Genomic DNA, 26,111 nt, shown 5'->3' with positions numbered 1-26,111 from the left:
CTCACATTCCTGGAGCTCCAGCCAGGGGTTCACACAGCAGCCTCCTGTGCATCCCCCACCAACAGAGAAGGAATGGGGGGCTCATGGGCAGGGTGGGCCAGCCCACAGCCGGGGAAGGATCCTCCTTCCCTCCTGCTGCCCCTCCGCTCCTAGGTCTCCCTCCTGGCCCTGGGCAGTGCCAGGTGTCCAGTGGGGATCGGAGACTCGGACCCTCTCTCACCAGGACCAGGTTCTGGCTTTCCCTGCCTGTCGGCCCCTCACCACAGCTGCAGCCACTTGAACTAGGACAAGGAGGCGGTCAGGCAGCTCTCCCCTGCACTCACCTGAGCCTTCCGGTGGGTTTGAATGTCCAGCCTCACATCTCCTGAGGCCTCCTGGGAGGGGCTGCCCTGCTGACTCCCCGTGGGAAGCCTGGCCTTCTGGGGGCACGGCAGCCGAAGGCCCCAAGTTACCTGGAGATCAGCCACTGGCCTCTCAGCTCTAGCTCCCTCCCTCAGGCCTCGGGCCTAGGGTGCCACCCCCAGCCCTCTAAGAGGCTTTTGCTTGGAAAGGGAGAAGGGACAGGGCACTGACCGCAGCGCAGGGCCACGCTGGACCTCACAGGGGGGTCCCTGTCTCGGGCCCTCCCAGCAGGGCTAGATAAGGAGCCCTCTCCTGGGCAGAGGACACACAGAGCCCTACTCTGGGGGACAGGGGGCTCCTAGTGGTCCTGGGGGCATCGCCCTGCCCTGGAGAGACACCTCAGTGCCTCGCCTGCCCCCACCCCCAGGCCACATTCCAGGAGGGGCTTCTGAGGCTTTCGCTGGATCAGGCTAATCTGGGACTGAGAGGGCGGGAGGGGCCAGAACAAAGGATGCTGTGTCCCTGGCTGCTGAGGGTGACTTGCTGGTGGTCCCAGACCTTGGCCACTGCCACCCCTCCCCCTCTGGAGAGCCCCCCACCCCCCCACTTCCTGGGAAACCTGGAGTGTCAGAGAGTCTGGGCCAGAGGTGGGTGGACACAGCCTAAGGGCTTCAGGGCAGACCTCAAGATTTGCTTCAAATGGGCGCTATGTGAGGGGCTGTGCGCGAACGAGGCAGAGCGAGGCAGTGACCTTCAGGACCTCCTGGACCCCATTCTCCAGCGGGAAGCCTCCAGCCCCAACCCCCACCCCTGTGCCCCAAATGAGACACCACCAGTCCTGCGCACTGTCCTCTTGCTTTATTTCTCACGTTTACAAAAGTTAAACAGGAGGACATATGCGGGTGGGGAAGCAGGTGTACAGGGGCTCCTCCCTACTGGGGCAGAGAAGGGGGAGGGGGTTGGGGTGCACGCGGCAGGCCCCCAGGGACAGTCCTGGGGCCCTTGGAGGGGAAGAAATGGTCCTGTCCCCCTGTTCTGCCTGATTTATTTATTTTTTTTAAAGATTTTCATTTATTTATTTGACAGACAGAGATCACAAGCAGGCAGAGAGAGAGGGGGAAGCAGGCTCCCTGCTGAGCAGAGAACCCGATGCGGGGCTCAATCTCAGGACCCTGGGATCATGACCTGAGCCAAAGGCAGAGGCTTAACCCACTGAGCCACCCAGGCGCCCCTGCTTGCTTTATTTTGAAGGCCCCGGACCCCAGGCCAGCCCTCTTGGAGCTGCTCAAGCTGCGGGCACGGTTTGGGGCGGGGTAGCCACCCCCGGGATCAGGACCCCAGCTTCTCGGGTCCACTGCTGCTGCTGCTGCTGCTGCTGCTGCCGCCAGCTCTGGGCAGCCCCCGGGCGGGTGTGGGGGGACGACCTCAGCCTCCTGCCAGAGGAAGGCGTCTCAGCGGATGAGGGGTGCCGAGCGGTCGTTGGTGACCGTGGGACGCAGCTTTACGGTGGCGAAGGGGTTCGTGCCCCTGTGAAGGGAGAGGTCAAGGTGAAAGGGGCTGGTCTTCAGCTGCCCGCCCCTACCTCCTGCCCCCAATGGCCACCTCCACTCACCCCTGCCTCGTCTCTCCCCACAGCCCTCCTCTGAGTCCCGTCCCCTCCAGCTCCCATCCTAGAACTCACCGAGGGAAGAGCTCTGGAGGGTGCTGCTCCCAGGACATAAGTTTCTGCAGTGGGGGGTGGAGGAAGGGCCAGGTTTAGGGCAGAAAGGGGCAGGGGAGCCCCTGCCTCTGCCGTTCTCCATTCCAGGAAGGCAGAGGACTAGACCCGTGGCCCCGGGCAGCGCCAGGCTTCTGAGAAACAAGACTGGGTGTCCTGAAGCCCAGAATTCTGTGGGTTCCAGACATGCGAAGCCTGGGCCAGAGGACCACCCGCCAGGCTCCAGCTGCTTTCCCTACACACCACTCCTCACCCCGGTCCTGCCCAGTCAGCTCTGGTCCCAGCTTTGACCCAGGATCCTGGTCTTGCCTCTCCTGGGAGGCAGGAAGGACAGGACTTTTCCTGTCCCAGGGCTCCCAGCAGGATGACGAGGGCTCCAGTCCCTGTCCCCCTCCCTAGACTCAGAAGTCCGTCCCACACCTTCCCTGCAGATGGGTAAACTGAGGCTGGGCTGGGAAGGCCCCCTGCCAGCCAGCCAACCAGTGGCCAAGCAGGGAGGGTTACCTGGTCTCCAGTCTCCCTGCCCATCGGATGAGCCCAGGACTGGGGACAGGCTAGGTGTGTGCGGGGCAGGGTGGGTGGGAGGGGCTCACCTTGACATCACTGGCTACCCCCGGGCTGCCCATGCTGCTCCGGCGGCTGTCAGGCAGGGGTGTGGGTGCAGGGCTGGGGGCGCGGCTGGGGATGCGGGTTGGGGTCCGGGAGCGGGACTGGCCGTCCCAGTACTCCGAGGGGGCTGTAGAGTTGCCCGGCCGGTCCAGGAGGTCATCAAGGCTGTGGCTGCCCCGGAGCGGGTAGGATCTGAGTCCAGAGGAGGGAGGCACGGGAAGGGAGTCAGACGTCAGGCCCCTGCTGCACCCCGCCCCATCCTGCTGGCATCCCGCAGCCTCCTCCATTGTACCCGGGTAAAAGGAGGCCACATGTGCTTGAAGTCAGTCCCAAGAGGAGGCAGAGGGATGGATGCAATGACTTTCTCCCGGGGATGGGGGGGACCTCCTCTTCCAGGGTACAAAGGAGGCTGCGCCCACTGAGGACAGCCACTCACAGATATCCCCTTGGGGAGTGGGGCCACCACCCCTCAGGTACCTGGAAGGAAGCTCATTCATAGGGCTCATCGGGTTCATGGAGGTCACCGGGTTCAAGGGGTTAATGGGGCTCACGGGCACCTCCTCCAGGGGCTTCACATAGGCCTCGGGGAACCAGCCGCTCCTGAGACGGTGCAGGCAGAGGGGCCCATAAACAAAAGGCCCAGAGACAGTGGTTACAGTCCCACTCCCGAGAGCAGCCAGGCCTGGCTCGGAGGGCTTTGCCCTGACTAACTCATTTAATCCCTTGAGATCTTTCTCGACATGCAAGCCCATCCACCCAGCCTCCTCTCCTGCCAGGGGCTGGATCGCAACAACGCACTTCATTCCCTGCTTGCAGAACACCCACCCCGTGAGGCCCGCAGACAGCCGGGCACAGCTCCTCCACCCCAGAGGCACCCAGCCCAGTGGACGGACAGATGTGCAAGCGGATGACCACAAGGGTGACTGGGAAGGAGACAGGGCAGGGGCTGAGGACCACAGGAGAATGTATGAGCCCAGAGGAAGGGGCGCCTGAGCCTGAGGCGCCTGACTGCCAGCCTCATGCCCTTCCGTGCTCTGCCCCCACAGCTGCTCTTGGAGTCTTTGTCTAGCTGGAGGCTCACTACTGCACCTCTAGAGAGGCTGGGGCTGTGGGAGAGGCACTTTGATCAATGTTGCTCAGCTTTTTTTTTTTTTTAAAGATTTTGTTTATTTATTTGACAGTCAGAGATCACAAGTAGGCAGAGAGGGAGAGAGGAGGAAGTAGGCTCCCCGCCGAGCAGAGAGCCCGATGTGGGGCTCGATCCCAGGACCCTGAGATCATGACCTGAGCGGAAGGCAGAGGCTTTAACCCACTGAGCCACCCAGGTGCCCCATGTTGCTCAGCTTTTTCAGACCCCTGGGACCCCTCAGGTTCTTGCAGAGCCCTTGGGAAAGTGTTCTCCAAAAAGCCCCCAGAGACCCCAAAATGCAATCAACAACGTTCTCACCTAAAGGTAACTGGAAGCAATTCCCACTCAAACTGACAGAATAAAACCATTTCCTTATGTTTTACCTCTGCTCTCACTATAAAGGGCCTACTGACAAAATCTGCCGTCTCCTTCCCCGCCCGGTGAGGCACGGACGGAACAGCCATATGACCGGGGAGGGTGCAGGTCTGCATGGTTTTACACTCGGGTCCGGGGAAGTCCACTCCACGCCACTTGTGGGGAATTTCAGGGCAGCCTCTACCTTTGTGGGTCCACAAAGCAGGGGTTTTGAGCCCTGGTGTTTGTCGCCATCTCTCCCCGCCAGCCCATGCTTCCGTATGGTCCGGCAGTCCCCTGCCATCCTCCCTCTGTCCACGCCTCACCCATCCACGACCCTGTGGCTATCCACCCATGGACCACTGGTCCCCAAACCACCCATCAGCTCTTGTCCACCTGGCTGCCCCCTACCAATTCGCTCACATACCTTTCTAGTCACCCCTTGGTGCACCCCACCTTCATGCATCCGCCCAGCCCCAACCACTCGGCTCATCCCCGCCTACTGACCTGCGTCCACCTGCCCACAGAACAAACTCCCGGGCCACCTTCCACCTGCCCGCTGCCCACAGCCCCACACCATGCTCTCAACCCTCTACCTGTCCCCCGCCCACTGACCCACGCTGCCATCCTTGCAATCACCTTCATGGGCACCTGCTGACTCCTCCTTCTAAGCCCTCATTCACCCCTTATCATACCCTGCAGCATGAATGGCAGCGGGCACCACGCAGTCTCCTGCCCATAAGGCCTGTGGGGGTCACTGCTGGGCTCCAGCAAGCTCCCACCGCCCCCTTTTTCTTTGGCAGGAGAGTTATCCTTGCACACTCTTTCTTTTTTGGCTTTCAACCCCTGCCTTCCACCAACCTTGCAGTGACCACAACGTACTTCCCTACCTCGAGCCTCCCCTCCTGGTGTCAAAACCAAGCCCAGTTTGCAATCTTGAAGGCTCTTCCCTGCCCCTGACTGCAACTCAGCCTGTGAGCTCCCAGCCTGGACTCTGGCTCTGGCCTGGGGGAGCCTGCTTCCAAGTCCACTGTCCCTCCAGGGACTCTCAGGGTCCAGGTAGGAAGCTGCTTCTCCCTCCATGTGGGGCACACAGTAAGCGCCCAAGCCGTGGGGTTCCCGCAGTGTTCCTCCAAGTGAAAGAACCTTCCCATTCCTCCCAAGGGCCTGTCCTCTTCCTATCAGGGCTGGCTGGATGAGGACACGGAGGGGGGCCGGGGTGGGTGCGGGGAAGGGGAGAATTGTCTGGGTCCCGGGAGTGGAGGTGGCGGACCGAGGGGGACAAGTCACCGTCGGGGCAGGGGAGCCTGCCAGACCTCCGTGGGGGGACTCCCTTCCACACACCCCCACCCCTACCCCCGGGGGGTCCCACTCACGCGGAAGAGCCCTCCAGCTTGCCGTAGAGCCAGCCGTTCTGGGCCTCTGGCACAAGCACCTCCACGACGTCTCCAGCAGAGAAGCGCAGCAGCGTGTGGTTGGCGCCCTCCGAGTGCGAGACAAGGGCGCGGACCCTCCGGGCGCCCCCGCCCCCGCCCCCGCCGCCCGGGCGCTCGCCAAAGGAGTTGGAGCGGGAGCGCTGGTTGCCGCTGGCGTAGAGCGAAGCTGCGGGGTGGGGTGGGGGAGCGCAGTGGGTGGGCGCTCCGGGCCCCGCGGCCACCCTCCGTCCCTCTTGCTGCAGCGCCACCTCCGTGCCTCCTCCCAGGCCCCGGGGCCCCGGCCCTCCCTCTGCGCTCCGGGGCCACTCACAGGCGGACGGCGTCCGGGGCAGCGACCGGCGATCGGGCTCCAGCTGCGACGCGGACCTCGCCTCGACGGGCTCGGGGCCGTAGGAGCCGGAGCCGTGCCGGCTGCGAGGGGAGCTGAACTCCGCCAGGGGCCTCGGGGGCTGCGAGGGGAGACGGGCAGGGGAGGGTGGGGCAGGGAGGGGGGCGCCGCGGCTGCGCCCTAGTCCAGCCCCCACCCCCAGTCCCGGACGTCTGCGGCGTAGGGGTTCACTGGCCCGCGGCCCAACCAACACGGGGGCGGCCAGATCGCGCCGGGGCTGAAAGCCGGACCCGGGGGCGCCGCGTAGACAGGGAGCCTGGGGGGCAGGAGGCTCCAGGCGGAGGGTCGCAGGCCCCAGGGCGCCGCGGAGGGTGCGGGGACCGGCGGGGGCGCGAACGGCGGCGGGGGCGCCCAGGGCCTCACCATGTCCAGGCGGGTGGGCGTCAGGCGGCCCGAGGGGTAGGGCGGCCCCAGTACAGGGCCCAGCAGGCCCGGGGAGTGGGCGCGCGACGGGCTGCGACTGGCCTCCGACTGCTCCTTCCACAGCAGAACGCGGTTCTGGAGCACGCCCCGGGCCTGGCCGCGTGGGGACACAGGGGTCAGCCGGCTCCCAGCAGCCCCCAGAGTCCTGGGGCCCCAGAAGCGGCATCCTAGACCTGGGAACTCGGGCGCCCCCCGCAAGCCGAGGATAACTGGATTTTCCAGCTGGAAGGAGCTAGAGATAGCTTTGGTGTCACTTAGGACTCGCCCACTGTCTAACCCTCTCCCTCTTTTGTCGAAGGCTGCTCAGTTTTCCTTGAGGTGCTTCTCCAGCCCCTTCTCTCTGTCTCTGTGCTTTGGCCAGGCTCTACCACTGCCTGGTACATCGGTAGGCTTAGAACCCAGGCCTGGCCACTGTGATGAACTCAGGGGTGGCACTTGCCCAGAAACTGTGACCAAGGAATCCAATTCCTTGGTACTTATCCAATTCCAGTACTTACCCTGGGACAATTGGGAAAAACATTTTCTTGGACCTCATGGGCTTTGCTAAAAATAGAGTGAAGCCAACACAGGAAGCTACAACTAAGAGAGGATGGCAAATTTCCAAAGACCTGAGCTCCTGGATCCAGCTATACCTGAAACCCTTGAACTTTGTAGTAACTCAAGTGTTAAGTACCTTTGCTGCGAAAGCCGGTTTGAGTCATTTCCTGGAAGAGGCCTTTCAAATACAGTTTTCCCAGCCTATTCCTTTTAGCCTACATAAGTGTCCCTAGTGTCCCTGGTACATGGGCATCTAACTCTGTTTGAGTACTTTCAAGGATGGGAAACTCAGCTGTTGACCACACAGTCCATAACAACTTGGGGCTGGGAGGGCTTTAAATGGCAGACCAGCTACATACATGAATCATGTTTTTAAGTTTCTGTATTTGATGGTGTTTTGACATCCTGGCCCTTTACCAATCCTGCGGGCATTGTCCCTCCCAGGGCTAGATAATTCCTAGAGATAGTAAGTGAGTAGTTCCTGTGACGACACCTTTCCATGATTCCTCCCTTCTGTCTGGCCCAGCTGGTAAAAATCTCACAGGGATCTCAGGCAGCAAAACAGAAGCCACTCACATCACAGAAGCAACTAGTCCCATTGGTCATTAGTAAGACACCCCCTTGGTTGCCTTGCTTAACTAAAGAACAAAACAGCACAAAGCCAAAACTCCGAAGGTCTTTGTGTGCTGACCACAAAAGCAGTATGCAAAATAACATTAGGTTTTGCATACCATATTTTTTTAAAAGTGTTTTTGTCCAGTTTGAGAAAATTCAGTGGAAAGCGCCTGCCAGGGTTCTAGGGTGTTCTGGGAGTAAAGGCCACAGCACCAAGCCCCAGCCTGGACAGCATCCAACTTCCCTGTCTTTCCTTGGCCCTGCCTCCAGGGGGTTTCACCTGTCGTTGGGAAGAAACACTGTGCAGGCTTTCAAAACCACAAGGAGACCACGGGAGAAGTTTTAAAAACATTTATGGAGCGGAAGAGTCATTCTAAGTGTGCTACAGACCCCATAGTCTAGAAAAGACCAATAAATTTGACTAAATAAAAAATTGTTTCAACACGGCAAAACCTACAGTAAGCAATGTCAATTGATAAATGACAAACGGAAAATATTTGCAACTCATCACCAAGAAAGGGGTAATTTCAGTAATATATAAAGAGCTCCTAGAAATGAATAAGAAAAAATGGAGGAAAAGAAGATGACATGTCCTAGTAAAGGACATCCAATGGCTTGGAACCATGAAAAGATCTGTCTTGCTTATAAGAAAAGTATAAAATAAAACCACAAGGAGATGCCAGTTTTACCTTGCTGATTAGCAAAGATTGAAAAGTTTGCTTTCCCACTGTTGTCAAGGAGAAGGGAATCTCTTACATGGCCGGCAGAAGGGTAAACTGGACAACCAATGCCTAAATTCTTGGAGTTGCCAATTCTGTTCCTAGGAATTTATCCTGAAGCTAGACTTGCACAAGTCCAATAAACCTGGAGAAGCTGAGGGCGAGGTGGGCGGAGGTATGTTATTGACAAGACGTGGACTCAGCCGGGACTGGGTATGAGAGAGTGACCCCTTGCTGAGCCCAGCCCTCATCCTTCTTTAAATCTTGCTCCAAATCTTGTGCATTCTGTTTATAGATAAAGTGATGGGTAAATATTTATGCTTGACTGTCTTAGGAGTTTGATCTTGCGTGAGTGGGGATCACTTAGCAGGAGGCAGCCAGGGGAGGAGTCAACACTCCCCTTAATATTAGAGGTTAACTGTCCAGGACACAAGTAGAAAGGAGCTTCCCCCCAAAGAAGGTACTTAAACAGCCAGGAAGTACCAGAAAATATATTCAGCATCATGAGCCATCAGGGAAATGCAAATCAAAACCATAATAAGATACCACTTGACATCCACTAGCATGGCTAGAATCAAGATGACCGACAATAACAAGTATTGGCAAGGATGCGGAGCCATTGGAAAGCTCATAGGCTGCCAGTGGGGCCGTGAAATGGTGCAGCCACTTTGGAAAACAGTCTGGAAGTTCCTTAAATAGTTAAACACAGAGCTACCCGATTCTCAGCAAGCCGACTCCCCTATAGCCATGAGAAATGAAAACATGTCCACACAGAAACTTCTGCATCTATCCACTGTAGTATTATTTATAACAGGCACAAAGTAGAAACAACCCAGATGTCCATCCACCAATGAATGGATGAATAAAATGAGATGTCTCCAGACAACGGAATAGCATCTGGCAGCAACAAGGAATGAAGGACGGATATGTGCCCCAGCACTGAAGAATCTTGCTCCCGGCAATGCATCGTGGGAGAAGCCCGTCACAAAGGACCACACATTGTATGATTCCATTCATATGAAATGCCCAGAAGAGGGACATCTCCAGAGACAGAATGTAGATCATGGTGGCCTGGACTGGAGTGGGGGTTTTAGGGGGACAGGGGAGGGTTGGGGAATGATCATTAAGGGGTCTGGGGTGTTTAGGGGGAATGCAAGTGTTCTACACTTGATTGTAGTGATGAGTGCCCAAGTCTGTGAATACACGAGGCTCCACTCAGTTGTACGCTTTACATGGATGGACTGGACGCCCTGTGAATTATACAGCAGCACAACTGTTTCAAAGAAGAACAGGCAGTTCTCCCTGGAGCATCAGTCCATCAGGAGGGGCTGGAGGAGAAGACTGAGCCCTGAGCCGGGGGCTGGCTGTGGTGGGGACAGCGGGAGGATGTCAGCTGAGCCGAGATCATATGAATGGAATCATACAGTGTGTTTGGGGGGTGGGTAATGGAAAGAGCTCAAACTGCAGAACAAGGACAAATGAAACAGACATGGTGAGGGAGGAGGTCATAGATGCGGAGTTCTAGAAGGAGAAGGAATGATGGCAGAGAGAATAGTTAAAGAAACAGAAGAGGAAACAGCTCCCCGACCTGAAGAAAGACCTGAGCCCGCAGAGTGGGGAACACCCGAAGGCACTCATGTAGGGGACACCTAGACAAATTCCTGAGTCCCCAGGACTCCAAGAAAATCTCCAAGCATCCAGAGAAAGAGGCAGTAACTTAAGATGGAAACAAGACAGACCAGCACCCGATTTCACAGACACAACATAGAAGCACCAGAAAACGGGAAACGTCCTCTTGGACCCCAGGAGAAAAAGCCCACAGCTCTGGAGTTCTTCAACCAGCCGACATGCCGCTCAGCACTCGGGGTCAAAGTGAGACTTGCATGTATGTGTGGGTTCGGGGGCACGTCTGCAGAAAACATTCCGTTCATCAAGACAGACACCTCAAGACAGCGGGAAAGGAAGAGTGAAAACGGTAGTATCAGCATGTCTGATCACGTGTTTCGTGAACCATCGGTACGAGTGGCCATGCACCGGGCATTGGGACTATACATGGTCTAAGTGCAGTTTCTCAAGATAGAAGGATCGTGCTGCAAAGAAAGGACTCGTGAGAGTCTAGACCTGAAAGTCCTGAAGTTTTTTGGCAAAATCAAGAGCTGGGGGTCAGGAAGGCTGGGGAGGAGTAAGGTCACGTATTAGAGTGCCACGGAAAATCCTTCCCCAGGCCTCTTCTTAAGAGGTGGGGGACCGCCATGGACAGAGTAGCACCAGGGGGGTGTCAATATATTTTAGAAAACACAAGAAATGAATCGATGTTGTCACGAGGGTCACGAGGTGAGGTCATCACAAAGAGTGATTAAAAGACAGTAGGAGGGGTGCCTGGGTGGCTCAGTGGGTTAAAGCCGCTGCCTTTGGCTCAGGTCATGATCCCAGGGTCCTGGGATTGAGCCCCACGTCAGGCTGTCTGCTCTGCAGGGAGCTTGCTTCTTCCCCTCTCTCTCTCTGCCTGCCTCTCTGCCTACTTGTGATCTCTGTCTGTCAAATAAATAAATAAAATTTGAAAAAAAAAATAAAAGAAGTGTTCACAGAAGAGAAAGGAGGGTAATTTTAATCTCAGACAAAGTAAAATGAAAGGCATCAGGCTGGGTTATGAGATGCTAAATACATAAATGGCGACATTTACAGAGAAGGTATGATAGTTGTAAACCCAAGAGCACTAAACAACATGGTAGTTAAATACAGAAAGCAAAATGCACTGGAAAGCCAACAGGAAATGAGTGAATCTGATTGGTCTAGCAGATGGAACAGAGCAATAGCACAGAGGATTTAAACAGTAAGATAAAAGCAAAAAGGCCATAACTAGATCTATGAATTGATGAATTTGCGAATGGCGAGTCTATGCAAGCAGGAATGAAAAAATAAATGATTCGCACATGAGTGAATAAAGGCATGAATTAGTGAATGAATGTGAGAATAAAAATAAAATAAAAATCATGAAGGAATAAATGAAGGAATTTGTATCTGATGATACAGATAAACACAGAAACAACCAAAGAGAGAGGGAGAGTGAACAATGAATACCCAGAGAGGAAGCACAGAAGGAAATGGGTGAAGTGAGGGAAGTCCCCGCGGGCAGTCCGCTCCCAGAGAGCCCAGGCCCTAGGACGGTTCTACCAGCTGTCCCCCAGCCCCAGCTCACCCGGCCAAAAAACTGCAAGAAGGTGTTGGAAAGCAGCAGGTGCTTCTCGGCCAGGAAACGATAGCGCCGCTTCTCTTCCAGTTCAGCTGCCCGCTGACTCTCAGACACGAAGGCCTGCATCTGTGCGTGTAGCCGGTTCACACTCTCCTGTGGGAGAAGCGGGTTCGGGCTGGAGGCAGCGAGTCGATGCTTCATCCCACCGTCCAAGAGGACCAGCCGTCTGAAGCCTCCTGTCCTTCCTGAACCAGCCGAGTCTCCTCCTGGAGGCCCTCCCGGGAGCACCCAGCTCCTCGGAGCTCCCAGGCCCACCTCTCACGGGCATCTCCCTGAGCTCTGTGTCTGCCCAGCCGGGCCCTTCTCACAGGCAGGGCTGGTGTCTGAGCCGTCCCTCTGCCCCCAGCCCACAAGCGCAGAGAGGGGCCCAGGGGGGTTAGTTTAAGGAAATGTGAACAAGTTGATCAAAGTCCCTACTTGGGAGGGTAGGTTCTGAAGAGGAGGGATAAGAGCTTAGTAAAGGAGATGGAAGTCTTGGAGACCAAGGCCAGGGATGGGGCCCTGAGCTTGGGAGGAGGACTGGCCCTCGCCAGGGGTAGGGGAGCGCGGCGGGGGCAGGAGGGAGCGGAGGATGGCGAGGCTGCTGGGGAATTACACCTCGGCTACCGAGATCAGGAGCAGCATGGCTGACGGCCTTAGGTTTTCTCTGAGAAGTAGGAGAGCCGGGCAGTGACCGTGCGAGGATCAGCGCTGAGGTGGGCCCGAGGGCCGGGGGTGCCCAGCCACCCGGGGCCGGCTGACCTCCCTCGCTATGCTCACCACAGAGCATGGGGTAGGAGGCCCTCCTGGAGTTGGGCTGGCGCTGGGCGAGGGAGCTCAGGACATTGTCAAGGGGTCCCCCCAGAACCTGGCTTTTCCCCCCAGCCCTTGCACCTTCATCTCCCGCACATTCTTGTCCCTCTTGCGTTCCATGCGCCACAGCTCAGACATGCACTTCTCCAGGTTGGTGGCTCGGTGGTGATACTCCCTCTCGTAGTGCTGGCGGCTGTCCTTGGGGAGGGTGGAGAGAGGAGGGAGACCCCCATGTCAAAGAGCTCAAGACTCGGGGTCCACTGGTCAGAACACTGGACAGGGTCCCGGGGAGCTCAGCTGGAAACACAAACAGCCTGGCGCCAGTCAGTGCCCAGCACGGGGCTCAGTGTGCTCATCTACCAAATGGGGAGAGGCTGTCTTGCCGGTGCTGGGCTGGGGTGGGGGGTCAAGGTGGTGGCCATACTTACTTTGATGAACTGCATGTCCAGCTTGGTATTCTTCTCCATGTGCTGTAGCAGATCTCCGTGGAATGTCTGCACCTGTGTGGAGTGCAGGGTGGGGGTGATCAGGGCGGTCCTAATCATTCCCAGGCCTCGGCATCCCTCGTGCTGCCCAGTCTAATACAGCCCACTGTGTTCCTAACACACCAGGCACCTGCCCAACTGTCGGAGAAAATGGACATGAGACAAGGACGTGGTTGGAGGGAAGATTAAATGGTTTGATATGCAAACAGGTCGTGCAGTAGACGGCGGGCCACACACCCTCCATAAATGTATCAGAGTCTTCCGGGTCTTAGTCCCAGTCTGTGCTTTGATGATGCCATTCCTGCCACCTAGAATTTCCTACCAGACCTCAAATACCAGCTTCCGTGCCCCCTCTACAGGAACTCTCCCTGACTTCGGCAGCAGAATCCACTGTGCTCCCATTTTGATTCTGGAATGTATATATATTTGTTTGTTTACTTTTCATTCCTCTAGCCACAGGACAGAATCTCTTGCTGGGCCCCGGTCATAGCCTCTCAAGCTGCTAGGGACATGAACCTCATCTGACCCTTCTCTGTGTCCCCAGCACCATGGGCAGGGCCTGACCCAGTGAAAGTGCTCACAGCTGTTGAGGTCTTAGCTGAGGGTTGGCTGGTTTTCACGATAGGTGAGACGGAGGAGGCTGACCATTTGGGTGACCAGAAAGCCGGGGAAGGCTACTGGACTCAGGTTCAGAAGACTTATGTCCTCAGAATTCTGGTTCTGCCTCCAATTTGCTCTATAACTTTGGACAAGTTGCTGCCCCCTGTCTGGGCCTCAGTTTCCCCATTTACAAATGGGGAAAGGTCTTGGCTAGATGCTCTTGAAGGTCCAGCCTTTTAAGCCTGAAGAGCTTTGATTCTGTGAGCCTTGGTGCTCCCCTGGCACCTTCCCCTGGACCCCCCCCATCAGCATTCCTTGGGTCACTGTGTGTTGTGGGGACATCAGATCTAAACCCTTCAGCTACACACTTTACCCTTGGGTTCACAGGGAGCAGAAAGGAGTGTCCCCCATCCTGCAGGGGACCTCTGCTCCACCTCCTTTGTCTGTACCCTCTTTGCCCTCCCCCCAGAACCAGCGGGGGATGCTGCCAGGCTTGCTGCCACTGGGGTCCCCAGGCTGTGCTGGAGGCAGGGGTTCTGTGCCTTGGGGTACAGCGTTGCCCAGAAGAATGCCGGTAATCTTCTTCCGGTAGTCAGGGAAAACCAATCAATTATAAAAGTTGCCAATTTTACATTTTTCTCCCGTAATTGTTTCGGAAACCCTGGTAACCGCTGGTCTGTAGGGGAGCTTGCTTGTGGCCCCCTCAGGACTGGCCATGTCTTGAACCCTGAGCCATGGCTGCTAGGGTGTGTGTGTGTGTGTGTGTGTATGTGTAAGGGGATTGGTGTTAAGAATGGTGCCAAGACCCCATATCTGCCCTTGTCTACTGAATCCCACACCTGCGGGACCTCCCAGGGCACCTCACTTGCCCCTCCTCTGGCCCTGCTTCCCACTGAAAAGGCAGTCCAAGGTTTCTGCTTAGACACCAAACATGTGTTCCTGAAAATCCCTGTATCCTGCAAAATTGCCCAAAACCAACAACAGGGCTTATGGGAGATACAGGGTTGGAGCCGACCCGCAAAAGTCAGGCAACTTTGTAACCAGAGCACTCCTAAAGATGCTGAGTGGTACCTGGAGACGAACGTGAACCACACTGAAGGCTACAGAAAATATCTAAAATGCACAAAACCCACAGAACGGACGCACCAACTCCACCTGGGTTCCTGGAGAGCTGGTGTGCGGAGACAATGCTAGGGGGACATGGGGCTGTCACAAAGGCGGGCAAGGGAGGTAGTACAGCCTGACCCCAGCTGAGAGCCCTGGGCGGCTGGGAGCGTTCTTCCCAGAGAGGCCTGGGAGCACGAGCTCTTTTAAAATGTTCTTAAGGGGTGCCTGGCTGGCTCAGTCCTTAAGCGTCTGCCTTTGGCTTGGGGCGTGATCCAGCGGTCCTGGGATCCAGCCCCGCACTGGGATCCCTGCTCAGTGGGGAGCCTGCTTCTCCATCTCCCACTCCTCCTGCTTGTATTCCCTCTCTCACTCTCTCTCTCTCTCTCCTGCCAAATAAATAAATAAAATCTCTTTTTTAAAAAGTTCTTAAAATACAGATTAAAGGGCTCATGCTATCAGTGCAGCAGACAGGCTGAGGACTTTTCCCTTCTTCCTAATTCTGGTTGCCCTATCCATCCCACTCTTGCCTAGGAGACCTGGCTTATGAGCAAGCCACCTTCCATGTCTCAGATGTCACTCCTTCTGCTTCCAGTTGGGTATGAACTGAGTCACCCCGTAGATGTGTGTGTTAGAATGAGACTGCTGGGTTGTAATTCTTCCCATTGCTATGGCTTGGCTACGATCACCAATTAGATGGGACCCAGGCAATACCAGGTCAATGGAAAGTGTTCATTAACTTCCAGAAGAATATCTATTAAGGGGTTGATAATTGATGTGAACTTGAGCTCTTGCTTTGGGGGAACCATAGGACTATCTATTAATAGGTGGCTTCTGAAACTAGGAAGTCACCAACCCCAGGCAGACTGAGGAATTCCCAGCAGGTCAGAACAGAGACTGCCCTCCCCTGCACCCCCTCTCCCAGCATATACTTCATTAACAGGTCCTGTGAGCCCCTCAGTACAGAAGCTGAGAGCAGACCCAGACCCACTGTGGAAAACACACACTGTGAGCTCTATGTTTTGAGTTATTCCAGTAACTCGCAAGAAATCCTTTTGCCACCTATACAGGAAGCTTCCCCCCAACCCCCACCCCAGAAGAATTGTCCCTGTGAACTGACCCCACTCCTGTCTTCCAGTTTACTCTTGAACCCCCTCTGGTCAGGCTGTGCCCCACCACTCCAATTAGAAAGTTCTCGTTGAAAATCACTGACACTCCACGTCACAAAGTCAACTCACAGGACTCCTCTGACAAGTCCTGTGGTCATCATTTGGCACAGTTGAACATTTCCTCCCCCTGAAACACCTTCCTCCCTTGGCTTCCAGCCTACCACCCTCTCCTGGTTTTCCTTGCACTCCCCCTCCCCCATCCACCCCACCTCTTCTCTGTCATTTGCCGATTCTCCCTCACCTCTTGATCCCCCAGGGCCTCTTTCTTTCCCCTCCTACACCCACTCCCTCTATGAGCTCATCCGTCCATGTGCTCAGGACTCCCAGACAAACAACCCAGCCTAGACCTTGACCCCAAACTCCAGCCTCATGTACATAGAACTGATACTCACCTCTCCAGATGGTTTTCTAATAAGCCTCTCAAACTGACCATGTCTAAAACCAAATCCCTGATCTCTCCCCTCCACCCGAACCATTCCACACTTAGTAGTTCCCACCTCAGATAAAGGCAACTACACCTTTCCAGTTGATCAGGACAATATGCTGGAGTTAGTTTGACTTTCCCTTATCTTTTGCAACTGACATCCCTCCATCAGAAAATCTTACTGGCTTTACATTCAGTCTGATTTCTTCTCAACACCACCACTGCTGCCACTTTCCCAAGCCATCTCAACCCTCCCTCTAAATTAGTCTTCCTGCTTCTGCTTTTGCCTTCCACTGCTGATATTATATTATTAGTAAAGGAGCCAGAGCGACAGGTCAAACAATGAACAACTGGAGGATGAAATGTAAAATTTCCAATTATAATAGCTAAAAAAGCCATATTATCTAGGTACAAATCCATCAAAAGATGTGCAAGACTGCTACCCTGAAAATGACAAGGTGTTCCTATGAGAAATGAATAAACAGAGAGGTATACCATGTTCATGGATCAGAAGACTCAATATTATTAAGATGACCATGAATTTATAATTTATTTTGAAGTAGGCTCCACTCCTAATGTGGGGCTTAAACTCATGACCCTGAGATCGAGAGATGCATGCTCTACGCTCAGCCAGGTGCCCCTAGGATGGCCATTAAATCATAGATTAATGCAATCCCTGTCAAAATTCCAGCAGGTTTTCTTAAAGGAATCGACAAACTGATTCTAAATATGGAAATGCAAAGGATCTTGACTGTGCAAAACAATTTTGAGAAAGATGAGCAAAATTCTTAGATTAGCTGATTGTTTTAAAAGATTTTATTTATTTAATTGTCAGAGAGTGAGAGAGTGAGTGCACAAGCAAGGAGAAAAACAGGCAGAGGGAGAAACAGTCTTCCTGCTGAGCAAGGAGCCCAATAGGGGACTTGAACCCAGGACCCTGGAATCATGACCTGAGCAGAAGGCAAATGCTCAACCCCTAGTCAAACACCCCTAGACTGTTTGATTTTAAGACTCACTATAAAGCAACAGCAATTAATACAGTTGTGGTATTGGTGTAAGAATAGACAAAATATATCAGTGGAACAGGGTAGAGAGCTCAGAAATAGATCCACACATAAAACAACAAATCAGATTTTGACAAAGACATCAAGTCAGTTCAGTGGGGAAAGCGAAGTCTTTTTGAAGTGGTGCTGGAACAACTGAATGTCTATACGGGGGGAAAGAACCCCCAATTCTACCTCACTTCATACACAAAAGCAAATTTAAGATAGATCATAGAAATAAATGTAAAGTCCAGAAATTAGAGCTTCTATAAGAAAATTTAGAGTATGTTTGCCTTGGTAGTGGGCAAAGATTTCTTAACTAGGATACAAACACTTTTTACAACTGTCAAAGTAGGGACGCCTGGTGGCTCATCAGTTGGGGGTCTGCCTTCACTCAGATCATGATCCCAGCGTCCTGGGATCGAGTCCCGCTTCAGGCTCCTTGCTTAGTTGGGAGGCTGCTTCCCTCTTTGCTTGCCTCTCCCTTTGCCTGCTGCTCTCCCCTGCTTGTGTGCTCTCTCTCTCTCTCTCTCTGCCAAATAAATAAATAAAATCTTAAAATAAAACAAAAACATCAAATTAGCAGAGGCAGGTGTTTGCTGTTGCATAGCATTAGTCCCATGAATTGTAAGGTAGTTTACAGAGTTAAAACAGATTCTGCCTTTTGTAAAATGAAAACAATAAAATAGACAAATTGGGCTTCCTAAAAATGTAAAAGTTCTGCTCATCAAAGACACTATTTAGAAAATGAACAGATAAGCAATAGGTTGGGGGAAAAAAACCCTGCACTGTGCATATATCTGATAAAGGACTCATATCTTGATTATATAAGAAACTCCTATAAGTCAACAATAAATATAATGGGCAATAAATATGAATGGGCAAAGTGCTAATGTCCAATAAGCCCATTAAAAGTCTTTGATCATTGCCATACGCAAAATGAAACCACAATGAGGTACTTTCTGCACCTTAGAGAATGGCTAAAACAGCAAAGACGGACAACAGCGAAGGTCGGCAAGCGTGTCAAGCAGCAGCAGCTTGCCTGGATCGCTAGCGGGGCTGCAGCTAGTACGGCGACTTTGGAGAGCCCTTTGTGGTTTCCTATAAGGCCAATATATGTCACCCCATGTCCCACAAATTCCGCTCCCGGGTATTCACCCAAGAGGAGTGAAGACAAACATCCACAAAAGACTTGTATAAGAATGTTCACAGCCGCCCCAGTCACAGTAATCCCAAACTGGGAACAACCCAAATGACCATCAGCCGAAAAAGAGATAAATTGTGGTAGCTTCCTTCGGTGGCATAGAAAGCAAACAGGACAACGCGCCACTCTCCGTGACAGCACGAAGCCATCTTACAGACATTATGCCGGGTGAAGGAGGAGGTTGTGGAAGAAAACGTATGTACAATTGCTGTCACGTGAAGTCCTAGAACAGGAAAAATGAATCTCCATTTTGACAGAAATCAGATTTAAAAAATCAGATTTAAAAATCAGGTTGCCAAGGAGGAGGAAAACTCATTTTTAATGAAAAGAAAGAAAGGAGAGTGAACATTAATGGGGGGAGTGTTTGGGGGAAGGGGGTGATGAAAATAGTCTAACATTAGATAGTGGGAATGGGTTCAAAGTTCTGCGACTACATTAAAAACTTCTGAATTGTGGGTGCCTGGGTGGCTCAGTGGGTTAGGCCGCTGCCTTCGGCTCAGGTCATGATCTCAGGGTCCTGGGATCGAGTCCCGCGTCGGGCTCTCTGCTCAGCAGGGAGCCTGCTTCCCTCTCTCTCTCTCTGCCTGCCTCTCCATCTACTTGTGATTTCTCTCTGTCAAATAAATAAATAAAATCTTAAAAAAAAAAAAACTTCTGAATTGTATACTTAAAAGGGGTGAATCTCAGGTTGATATTATATATTTAATATATAATAAATATAATATATATGAGATTATATTTTTATATATTATTTTATATATAGATATACCCATGATAGGAGTTCTATTATGGGCTCTATTCTTGGTCCAGGTATTAAATCATAACATCTGGAAGTGTTTGGGGGGAAGAAATGAGGAAAAAAGTAAACATAGCCAAGAGGAAGGGACAGATGTTGAAGATAAGTTGCAGAGATCTAACATACAGATAATAGGAATTCCTGAAGAAATGCAAAGACAGAGAACAAAAACATTCTAAAAACTGTGATTCAAGATAATATTCCTGAAATTTAAAAGAAAAAAAAAGATTTAAAACTACTTATTGCAAAACTACACCATGGGACTGGTAATATGGACCCAGATGGTAATATGGACAGACATGTTAACACCAAGACATGTCTAGAAAAATTACTGGACTGAAGAAAAAGAAAAGAAGAAAAAATCTTGGGCATCTAGGCTGAGAAAGCAAGTAGATTTATGATGGGAAAAATAGATCATCAGACTTCTCATTAGCAACGTTCAACATGCTATGTCAGAAGCTGACCGGAATGTCCAAATGCTTTAATTCTCTGTATCCTCGAGAATCAGGGTTCTTTTTTTTTTTTAATTTTTTAAAGGATTTACTTATTTGAGACATATACATATATAGAGAGAGCATGAGCAGGGGGAGAGGCAGAGGGAGAGGAAGGAGGAGACTCCCTGCTGAGCCACTTACAGTAAGTGCCAGGAAAACACTACAGCCAATGGGTCACCTTCACAGGGAGCGTGTTCATGACCTTAAAAGCTAATGAGTGAGGAGAGTGACTAAACCTTGATTCTGCTTCTCCCACACAAAACGTGCCATTGGCAGCAAAGAGTACACAAGGAGGAAATATCCCGGTTAATGGGTAAGAGCATCAGAAGAGCCATGAACTCCCGCTGTGGGGATGGGTCTGGACACACTGAGCCTCCGTGGTCGTTAATATCACGTGGCTGCAGACGCGACGTGGGTCCCGATGGAAGAGCCCAGAGCTCTCTGCGGTCTTGCCAGAGGGATGGAAGAGCCTGGGTCTGACCCAGCCCCTGTGTCCAGAGGACAGAGGAACAAGATGAACTACCCCGGGAATGCGAGATTGGAAGTTTCTAGATGGCAGGAAAACCAGTCCTAGGGCCCCAGGATCTTCAACAGACAAGTCATAAGGGAAAGAAGGGGATCTATTGATTGGGAAACTCAAAGGCATATTTGGAAAAAAGAGACGGCACACAACCAAACTCCAGCGTCTAGGGATGTATGCCCGAGTGGTCAGCTACAAAGGAGCACAAGGGAGGGAAGGATCTGTGGTCACTTTTGGAGGGAGGTGGGGAGGAGGGGCTGTGATTTTTTTTTTTTAAAGATTTTATTTATTTATTTGACAGACAGAGATCACAAGTAGGCAGAGAGGCAGGCAGAGAGAGAGAGAGGAAGGGAAGCAGGCTCCCTGCTGAGCAGAGAGCCCAATGCGGGGCTCGATCCCAGGACCCTGGGATCACAACCTGAGCCGAAGGCAGAGGCTTTAACCCACTGAGCCACCCAGGCGCCCCAGGGCTGTGATTTTGACAGAGGCACAGGGAGGGGCTCCCAGGGAGGCTGGCACAGTTCCTGACCTGGATGGTGGTTTGCCTTAAAATGATTCCTTAAGCTCTGATTTGCTCGACGAGATGTTCTCTGTCTGTGTTTTCATTTACAATTAAGAAAAGTCAGATCCTGCCGCTCTTCGGCTGTGCGCACTCAGAATGGCCAGAGGCAGGTCAAGGCCACACCACAGGGCTCTCGTCATAGCCCAGTGTCCCCTCACACACACCTCCGCTAGCCTTTCCGAGCTGTTACCTCAGCCCAGAACGCCCTTCCCACACGCGTCTCCCTGGCTAACGCCCTCCCCTCCTCCAGGCCTCTCTCAGTGTCCCCTTCCTAGGGCAGTTTCCTGGAATATTGGTCAAAAACCGCAGCCCTCCAACACTTGCGAGGAGGCTTCCCTGCTTTGATTTCCTCCGGAGCACGTTTCATGTCTACCTTGTCGTGTATATACTCAGTTGTTAGTCTTGGGTTTTGTCCGGCCCCTCTCTTGGGGAGGGCGAGGGTTTTGTCTGCTGTGTCCCCCGTGGCTGCCACAGTGCCCAGCACCCGGCTGTGCAGAGCTGTCGAATGAATGAGCCCACGGGCCTGGCAGCGTCGTTGGTGCTGGGTCCCATCCGGCTCTGGCCGAGGGCCCTGCCCAGGTGTCTCAGCCAAGACGCAGGTGCCCGAGAGGGCAGCTCTCCTTACAGAAACAGCCTGGGTGACACTTGTCCTCATCCAGCCCAGGTGTGCCACGAGAGACACAGAGAGCCATCAAATTCGAGGATGGGAAGCCACAGGCGGCCAGCACGAGCTGAGCTCCTGAATCCCCTCCTGAGCCCTGGGCCGGGGCATAGCTGAGCCCGAAGCCTGCAGGTGTCCCAGAGATGGGCCCTGGATCAGGCTTTTATCCTGGGCAGATGGATACATGTTTTTCTGCTCCTGCAACTGTTACCCATTTCGACAGGGTAACCAAACTGCTGAGTATTTTCTGGTGTCCCCCAAAGCGCACCTTGACTCCCAAGGATCCCCCCACACACGGTTGAGAGCCATGTGCTGTCACAATGAGCTGACATTTCTTCCCGAGCTTTCCAAGACCTGTCACCACCAGGCCTTCTCCGGCTCCATCCCAGCTCGCCATCCTTGGCTCCCTCCTGAGCACCACGCGCCCTGGGGACGCCCTCTTCTCTCCTCCCCGCGTGGCCAGCCCCCACTCTCTTTTCAAAGCTTGTTCTTTCCATCCAGAGCGGGTGAAGCCCTGCTCGGGGCCAGGCCCTGCCCCAGCCCTTGCAAGGCTCCCTGTCTTGGGAGGGATAGAGACGGGCTAACAGGTCCTGCTGCCAACTGTCACCTTGAAGATGGGCGGAGGGCGACTAGTTTTGTGAATCCCCTCGCAAGAGTCCTGCCGGTAGTTATGATCGTCTCCGTTGTACAGACCGATAAGTCAAAGTACAGAGAGGCTTGTTCAAGGTCACCGGTCAGGGGCAGGTGGTGCTGGGCTGAGAAGCCAGGTGCTGGGGCTGCAGAGCTCACGTTCTTAACCACCGCGTGCTAAGAATGCACAGAGGCATCCATTAGGGTCTAGAAGAAGCAACGAGCTTGTCCAGGGGTCAAGGGAGGCCCATAAGGCGCTGGCCAGCAAGACTGGGGCTGCTTCTAGGCTGAGCATGAAGCCTGCCCAGCGGTGGGAACACCAGGCTGTGTCTGCACGGGGCCGCTCTTTGCGGACTGGGGGTGCCATGGGGAGGCTGCTGGGTCGGCAGGGCCTGGCATCCCTCACTGAGAAGACTGGGTTTAGTTCTGTGGGGTTTTCTTATGGGTGTGACAAGGTCAGGTGCTGCTCCCTGGGAGCGTGGAGGGAGGGGCTGGAGGGCCAGGGAGGAGCAGGGCCTGGCTGTGTGCACCTGGGCCCTTTCTGTCTCTAGCTCCTGCACTTGTTCCGGAACTGGGGGCAAGGGACTCGATCTGAGTCTCAGTTTCCTGGTCTGTAGAATGGAGATAGAAGCGGCAGCTGCCTCCTGGGGTTGCTGGAGGCGGAAACAAGCTGTGGCAGGTGTACATGCCCCGCACAGCCTGGGCCTGGCAGGTGCCTGGGACACTTGTGTCTGTGTGTCACTAGGGGCCACAGGGAGCCCTCCCTGTGGGGGGCTGGGCCTGCGTCTTCCTTGGAACGAGCCCACTCCCCTGTATGATGCCTCAGGGCCGCGCTACTCACCACCACCTCCAGGTCGGAGTTCAAGTGCCGCTGCGTGTCCGACATCTGCACCAGGATCTCCCCTGGAGGCAGGGAGAATGGCCTTCAGTGGGGGCAGCCCTTGCCACCCCCCCTCCCCTGACAGAAGCTGCCGCAGGGGCTCCCTGAGACGGCATTTGGAGGCCGAAGTCCAGGGATTTCCCATATGGCTCTGGGAGGATGGCCATGCTTGTCCCCGCACCGGAACAGCCCCCCAGGGAGTGGCGGGGAGGGGCTTGGGCTCCAGAACAGGAGTCCAGGCCCTGGGCTCGCCCTGGGCCACCAGGCCTGTGGTTTGGGGGGATTTCTGCGATGGGTAAGAACCCGAAAGGAACCCTGTCTGGGATCCCCAGCTGGGGGGCCTGGCTGGCCCTGGGCCTGAGGGGGAGCACCAGGGAGATGAAGGGCCTGGGCAGCAGGAGGCGGCCCCGGGCGGACACAGGGCTGGCAGGAGAGCCCCTCCAGGCCCAAGAAACAGTGGGGGCTCTAGTGGAAGGGGGAGCACCTTACCCAGAATCTGCGAGGTAGAGCTCTGCAGGGCCTGCTCCCCGATCTTCTGGATGGCGCTGAAGTACACCTCAGCCGCCTGGGACAGAGCTGTGTGGGGACAAGCGGTGCCTGTAGCCCCGGCCCCTCCTCCATCTGCCCCTGCCCTCTGGAGACCCCTCCTGGCAGGCGAGGGTGTGTGGAGGGGACAGGGGGGTGCAGAGGCATCTGGGAGAGGGGGTGTCCTGGGTGGGGTGTGTGGATGCTAGGTGTTGGCCAGGGGAGGAAGCAGGCGTGGAGTGGGGCCCAGGGCAGTGTGTGTCCATCACGGGTGGGGGGGCGCAGGCGTCCGCGTGTACCCCCGGAAGGGTGTGGGCAGGTGTGGTGTGGTGCACAGGTGTAAGGGCGTGGGGGGGAGGGCGGGCTGGAGGAGCTGGGGAGGGGGAAAACAAGCTTTGACTCCAAAGTCCTGAAAGGCAGGGAGGGCTTGGGTGGCCCTCGGCTCCGGGTGTGTCCCTGACTTATCCTTGGCACAGAGGGTTGCAAGCCCTGGCAGGGTGATTAGCCTTGGTGGAGTGGGGGTTGCTGGGAGATGGGGGAGGGGCGGCTGTCGGCGTGTGGGTGTGGGCACCAGGCAGAGTGAGGACACAGAGCTGCGGCGTGAAGCCAGGCTCGCCGAGGTGGGCCTGGGTGCAGCAGTGGGCTCACGGGGCACATCAGGGTGACGTAGAGAGGTGTGTGCAGTTGGCACCGTGGAGGCTGCCAGGACCAGGCACTGCGTCTCTGGGAGCACCTCGGGGGATTCTGGGCAGCAGGCAGAGGTGGGCATGGGGTGTGTATGGGTGAAGGTGTGGGTGGGAACGTGGAGGGACCAGGTGCGCGGGGACAGCGCAAGCAGAGGGGCTGGGGGCCCGGGGTCGGACACTTACCATGGAAGGCCCGCAGGTAGTTGTTCCCGAGGTACACCAGGTTCTCCAGGGCAGGGTTAAACTGGTCCGTGATGCTCTGGAGCCCCAGGCCACCGGGAAGGAGTGGGAGGATGGGGAGAGGGACAGGGAGAAAGGTCGATGGGCAGAGGCAAGTCACCGGGCCTCAGGAGCAGGGAGCCTCCCCACCCAGCTCCAGAGAGGAGCCTGATCCTAGGGGCGCCTGCTTAGGAGCGTGGAGTCAGCCTAGATCCTGACTCTGCAACAGGGGCCTCAAGGTCATTTCTCCGAATCCCTGTTACATACCAGTTCCTGCTCACATGCTTACCCAGGCAGGAACCTGCTCCCAAGACCATGCATCTAGAAGGTTCTCCTCCTTCCACCGGGAGGAAACTTGTGGACTGTGGCTGCCCCTGGCCGGATGTGCCCCAACCCGGCACTGGGTCCAGGCCTCACCAGGCTGGACACATGGGCATCCGACGGTCACCTCAGGGGGCAAGGACAGATCTTGCCCTCATCAAAGAAGAGCCCGTTGGTGGCAAGGTTGTGGCAGGGTCACAGGCCACCTCAGGCTACAACCAGTTGGAGAGTACCCTCAGGGTACAGAGGGCCTGGGGCAATGACTTAGACTGGGATCTTTGTTCAAACTGCTGGAAGCCTCTCTGGGAAGTTCAGAGACCTTGAACAGATTCTTTAGCCGTGCTGGCTTTGGCCTTCTCATCTACACTTTGGGGTGATTATTTTCTATCCTACAGGCAGGGCACGTGAGGCTTACATGGGAAAGGGTCCTAAACACAGGAGGTGCTCACTAAAAGTCTATAGGGACAGCGGCAACCCCTCAGGAGTGAGGTAGAAAATTTGAATAAGGGGCTCAGAAAGGAGAGAAAGACGGAGACAGGAAAAGAGAGAGAGAGAAGGACGCCCCAGTCCTAGGCCAGGTGGCTTGCTGGGCTCCCCCATCGCTCCCCCTGCTAGTCACCCTGGGCCCCATCCTGCCTTGGTCTAGCATCTAGGCAGGCTGTCTCAGTGGGCCTGTCGCTCGCTGGGTGACTGTGGACAAGCCACGTCCAGGCTAGGTGGCTCACTGCCCCCAGGGATCCCCACCCTTGAGCCCACAACCCCGCTTGGCCTGGGCCTTCCTTTCCAGAACATGTTGCAGTTGAGCTAACCCTCTGTCCTCCAAAGCCGGTCCAACCTTCGAGCCCCAGGAAGGGGTGCTCGGACCGGGGGCCCGGGCCACATGCTCACCTTGTAGATAGCCATGGTGGACCTGTAGAACTGGTCCATCTCGGGGGCCATAGAGTGGGCCGCAAGTCAGGTGCCCGGCAGGAGGCTGGAGGCGATGGCAGGGCGGGAGCCGGGGGGGTGGGGGTCGGTCCCCTCCAGTGCCCACTGCTTTGAGGGAGCGAAGAAAGCTGCAGAGTGGGACCTGAAGACGGAGGCCCTGCCGCAGGTGGTGGCGGCTGGGGAGGAGGTGGCAGCTTAATTATTCACCAGCCAGGGATGTCAGAATGTGATCTGGGGCGTAACCAGACCCGGGGGAAGGCATCCTGTGACGCGTGCAGGTTCGTGTGACCTGTCCTTCAATTATTTACCCCTCGGAACTGTGGGGCGGTGGGCATGCATGGATGCGGGCCACTGTCTCAGGTCACCTCCTACCTCCAGGTCTAGCTTCCCCTGGGCGAGCAGGGACCCCTGCCCTCCCATCTGCCCACATTGGGCATTGCCCAAATTATAGGGCCAGAGCTGCTGGAGGCCCTCCCCTGGGACCATCCCTGACAGGTCCAGCGCTGGAGGCTGAATGTACCACTGGGCATCATGGCTCTCTGGTCTT

The 26,111-nt window shown here is 54.9% G+C and overlaps 1 protein-coding gene across 1 annotated transcript; it reads right to left on the bottom strand.

Moving 5' to 3' along the window:
* Positions 1 to 1,764: 1,764 nt before the first annotated feature.
* On the bottom strand, positions 1,765 to 25,576 carry BAIAP2L2 (BAR/IMD domain containing adaptor protein 2 like 2). Its single transcript, XM_044226829.1, has 14 exons — positions 25,526 to 25,576; positions 24,281 to 24,356; positions 23,376 to 23,462; positions 22,848 to 22,909; positions 12,743 to 12,814; positions 12,396 to 12,512; positions 11,469 to 11,615; positions 6,339 to 6,491; positions 5,898 to 6,036; positions 5,528 to 5,753; positions 3,146 to 3,268; positions 2,653 to 2,860; positions 2,024 to 2,067; positions 1,765 to 1,869 (listed from the first exon to the last, which is right to left on the bottom strand). Exons 1-14 carry the CDS (start codon positions 25,574 to 25,576, stop codon positions 1,794 to 1,796), a joined length of 1,581 nt encoding a protein of 526 aa, XP_044082764.1. The 3' UTR covers positions 1,765 to 1,793.
* Between the last annotated feature and the right edge of the window lie 535 nt (positions 25,577 to 26,111).

Source organism: Neovison vison, chromosome 12, assembly GCF_020171115.1.
Source record: "Neovison vison isolate M4711 chromosome 12, ASM_NN_V1, whole genome shotgun sequence".
Taxonomy (NCBI): Eukaryota; Metazoa; Chordata; class Mammalia; order Carnivora; family Mustelidae; genus Neogale; species Neogale vison.
This window is presented reverse-complemented; position numbering and strand designations above follow the sequence as displayed.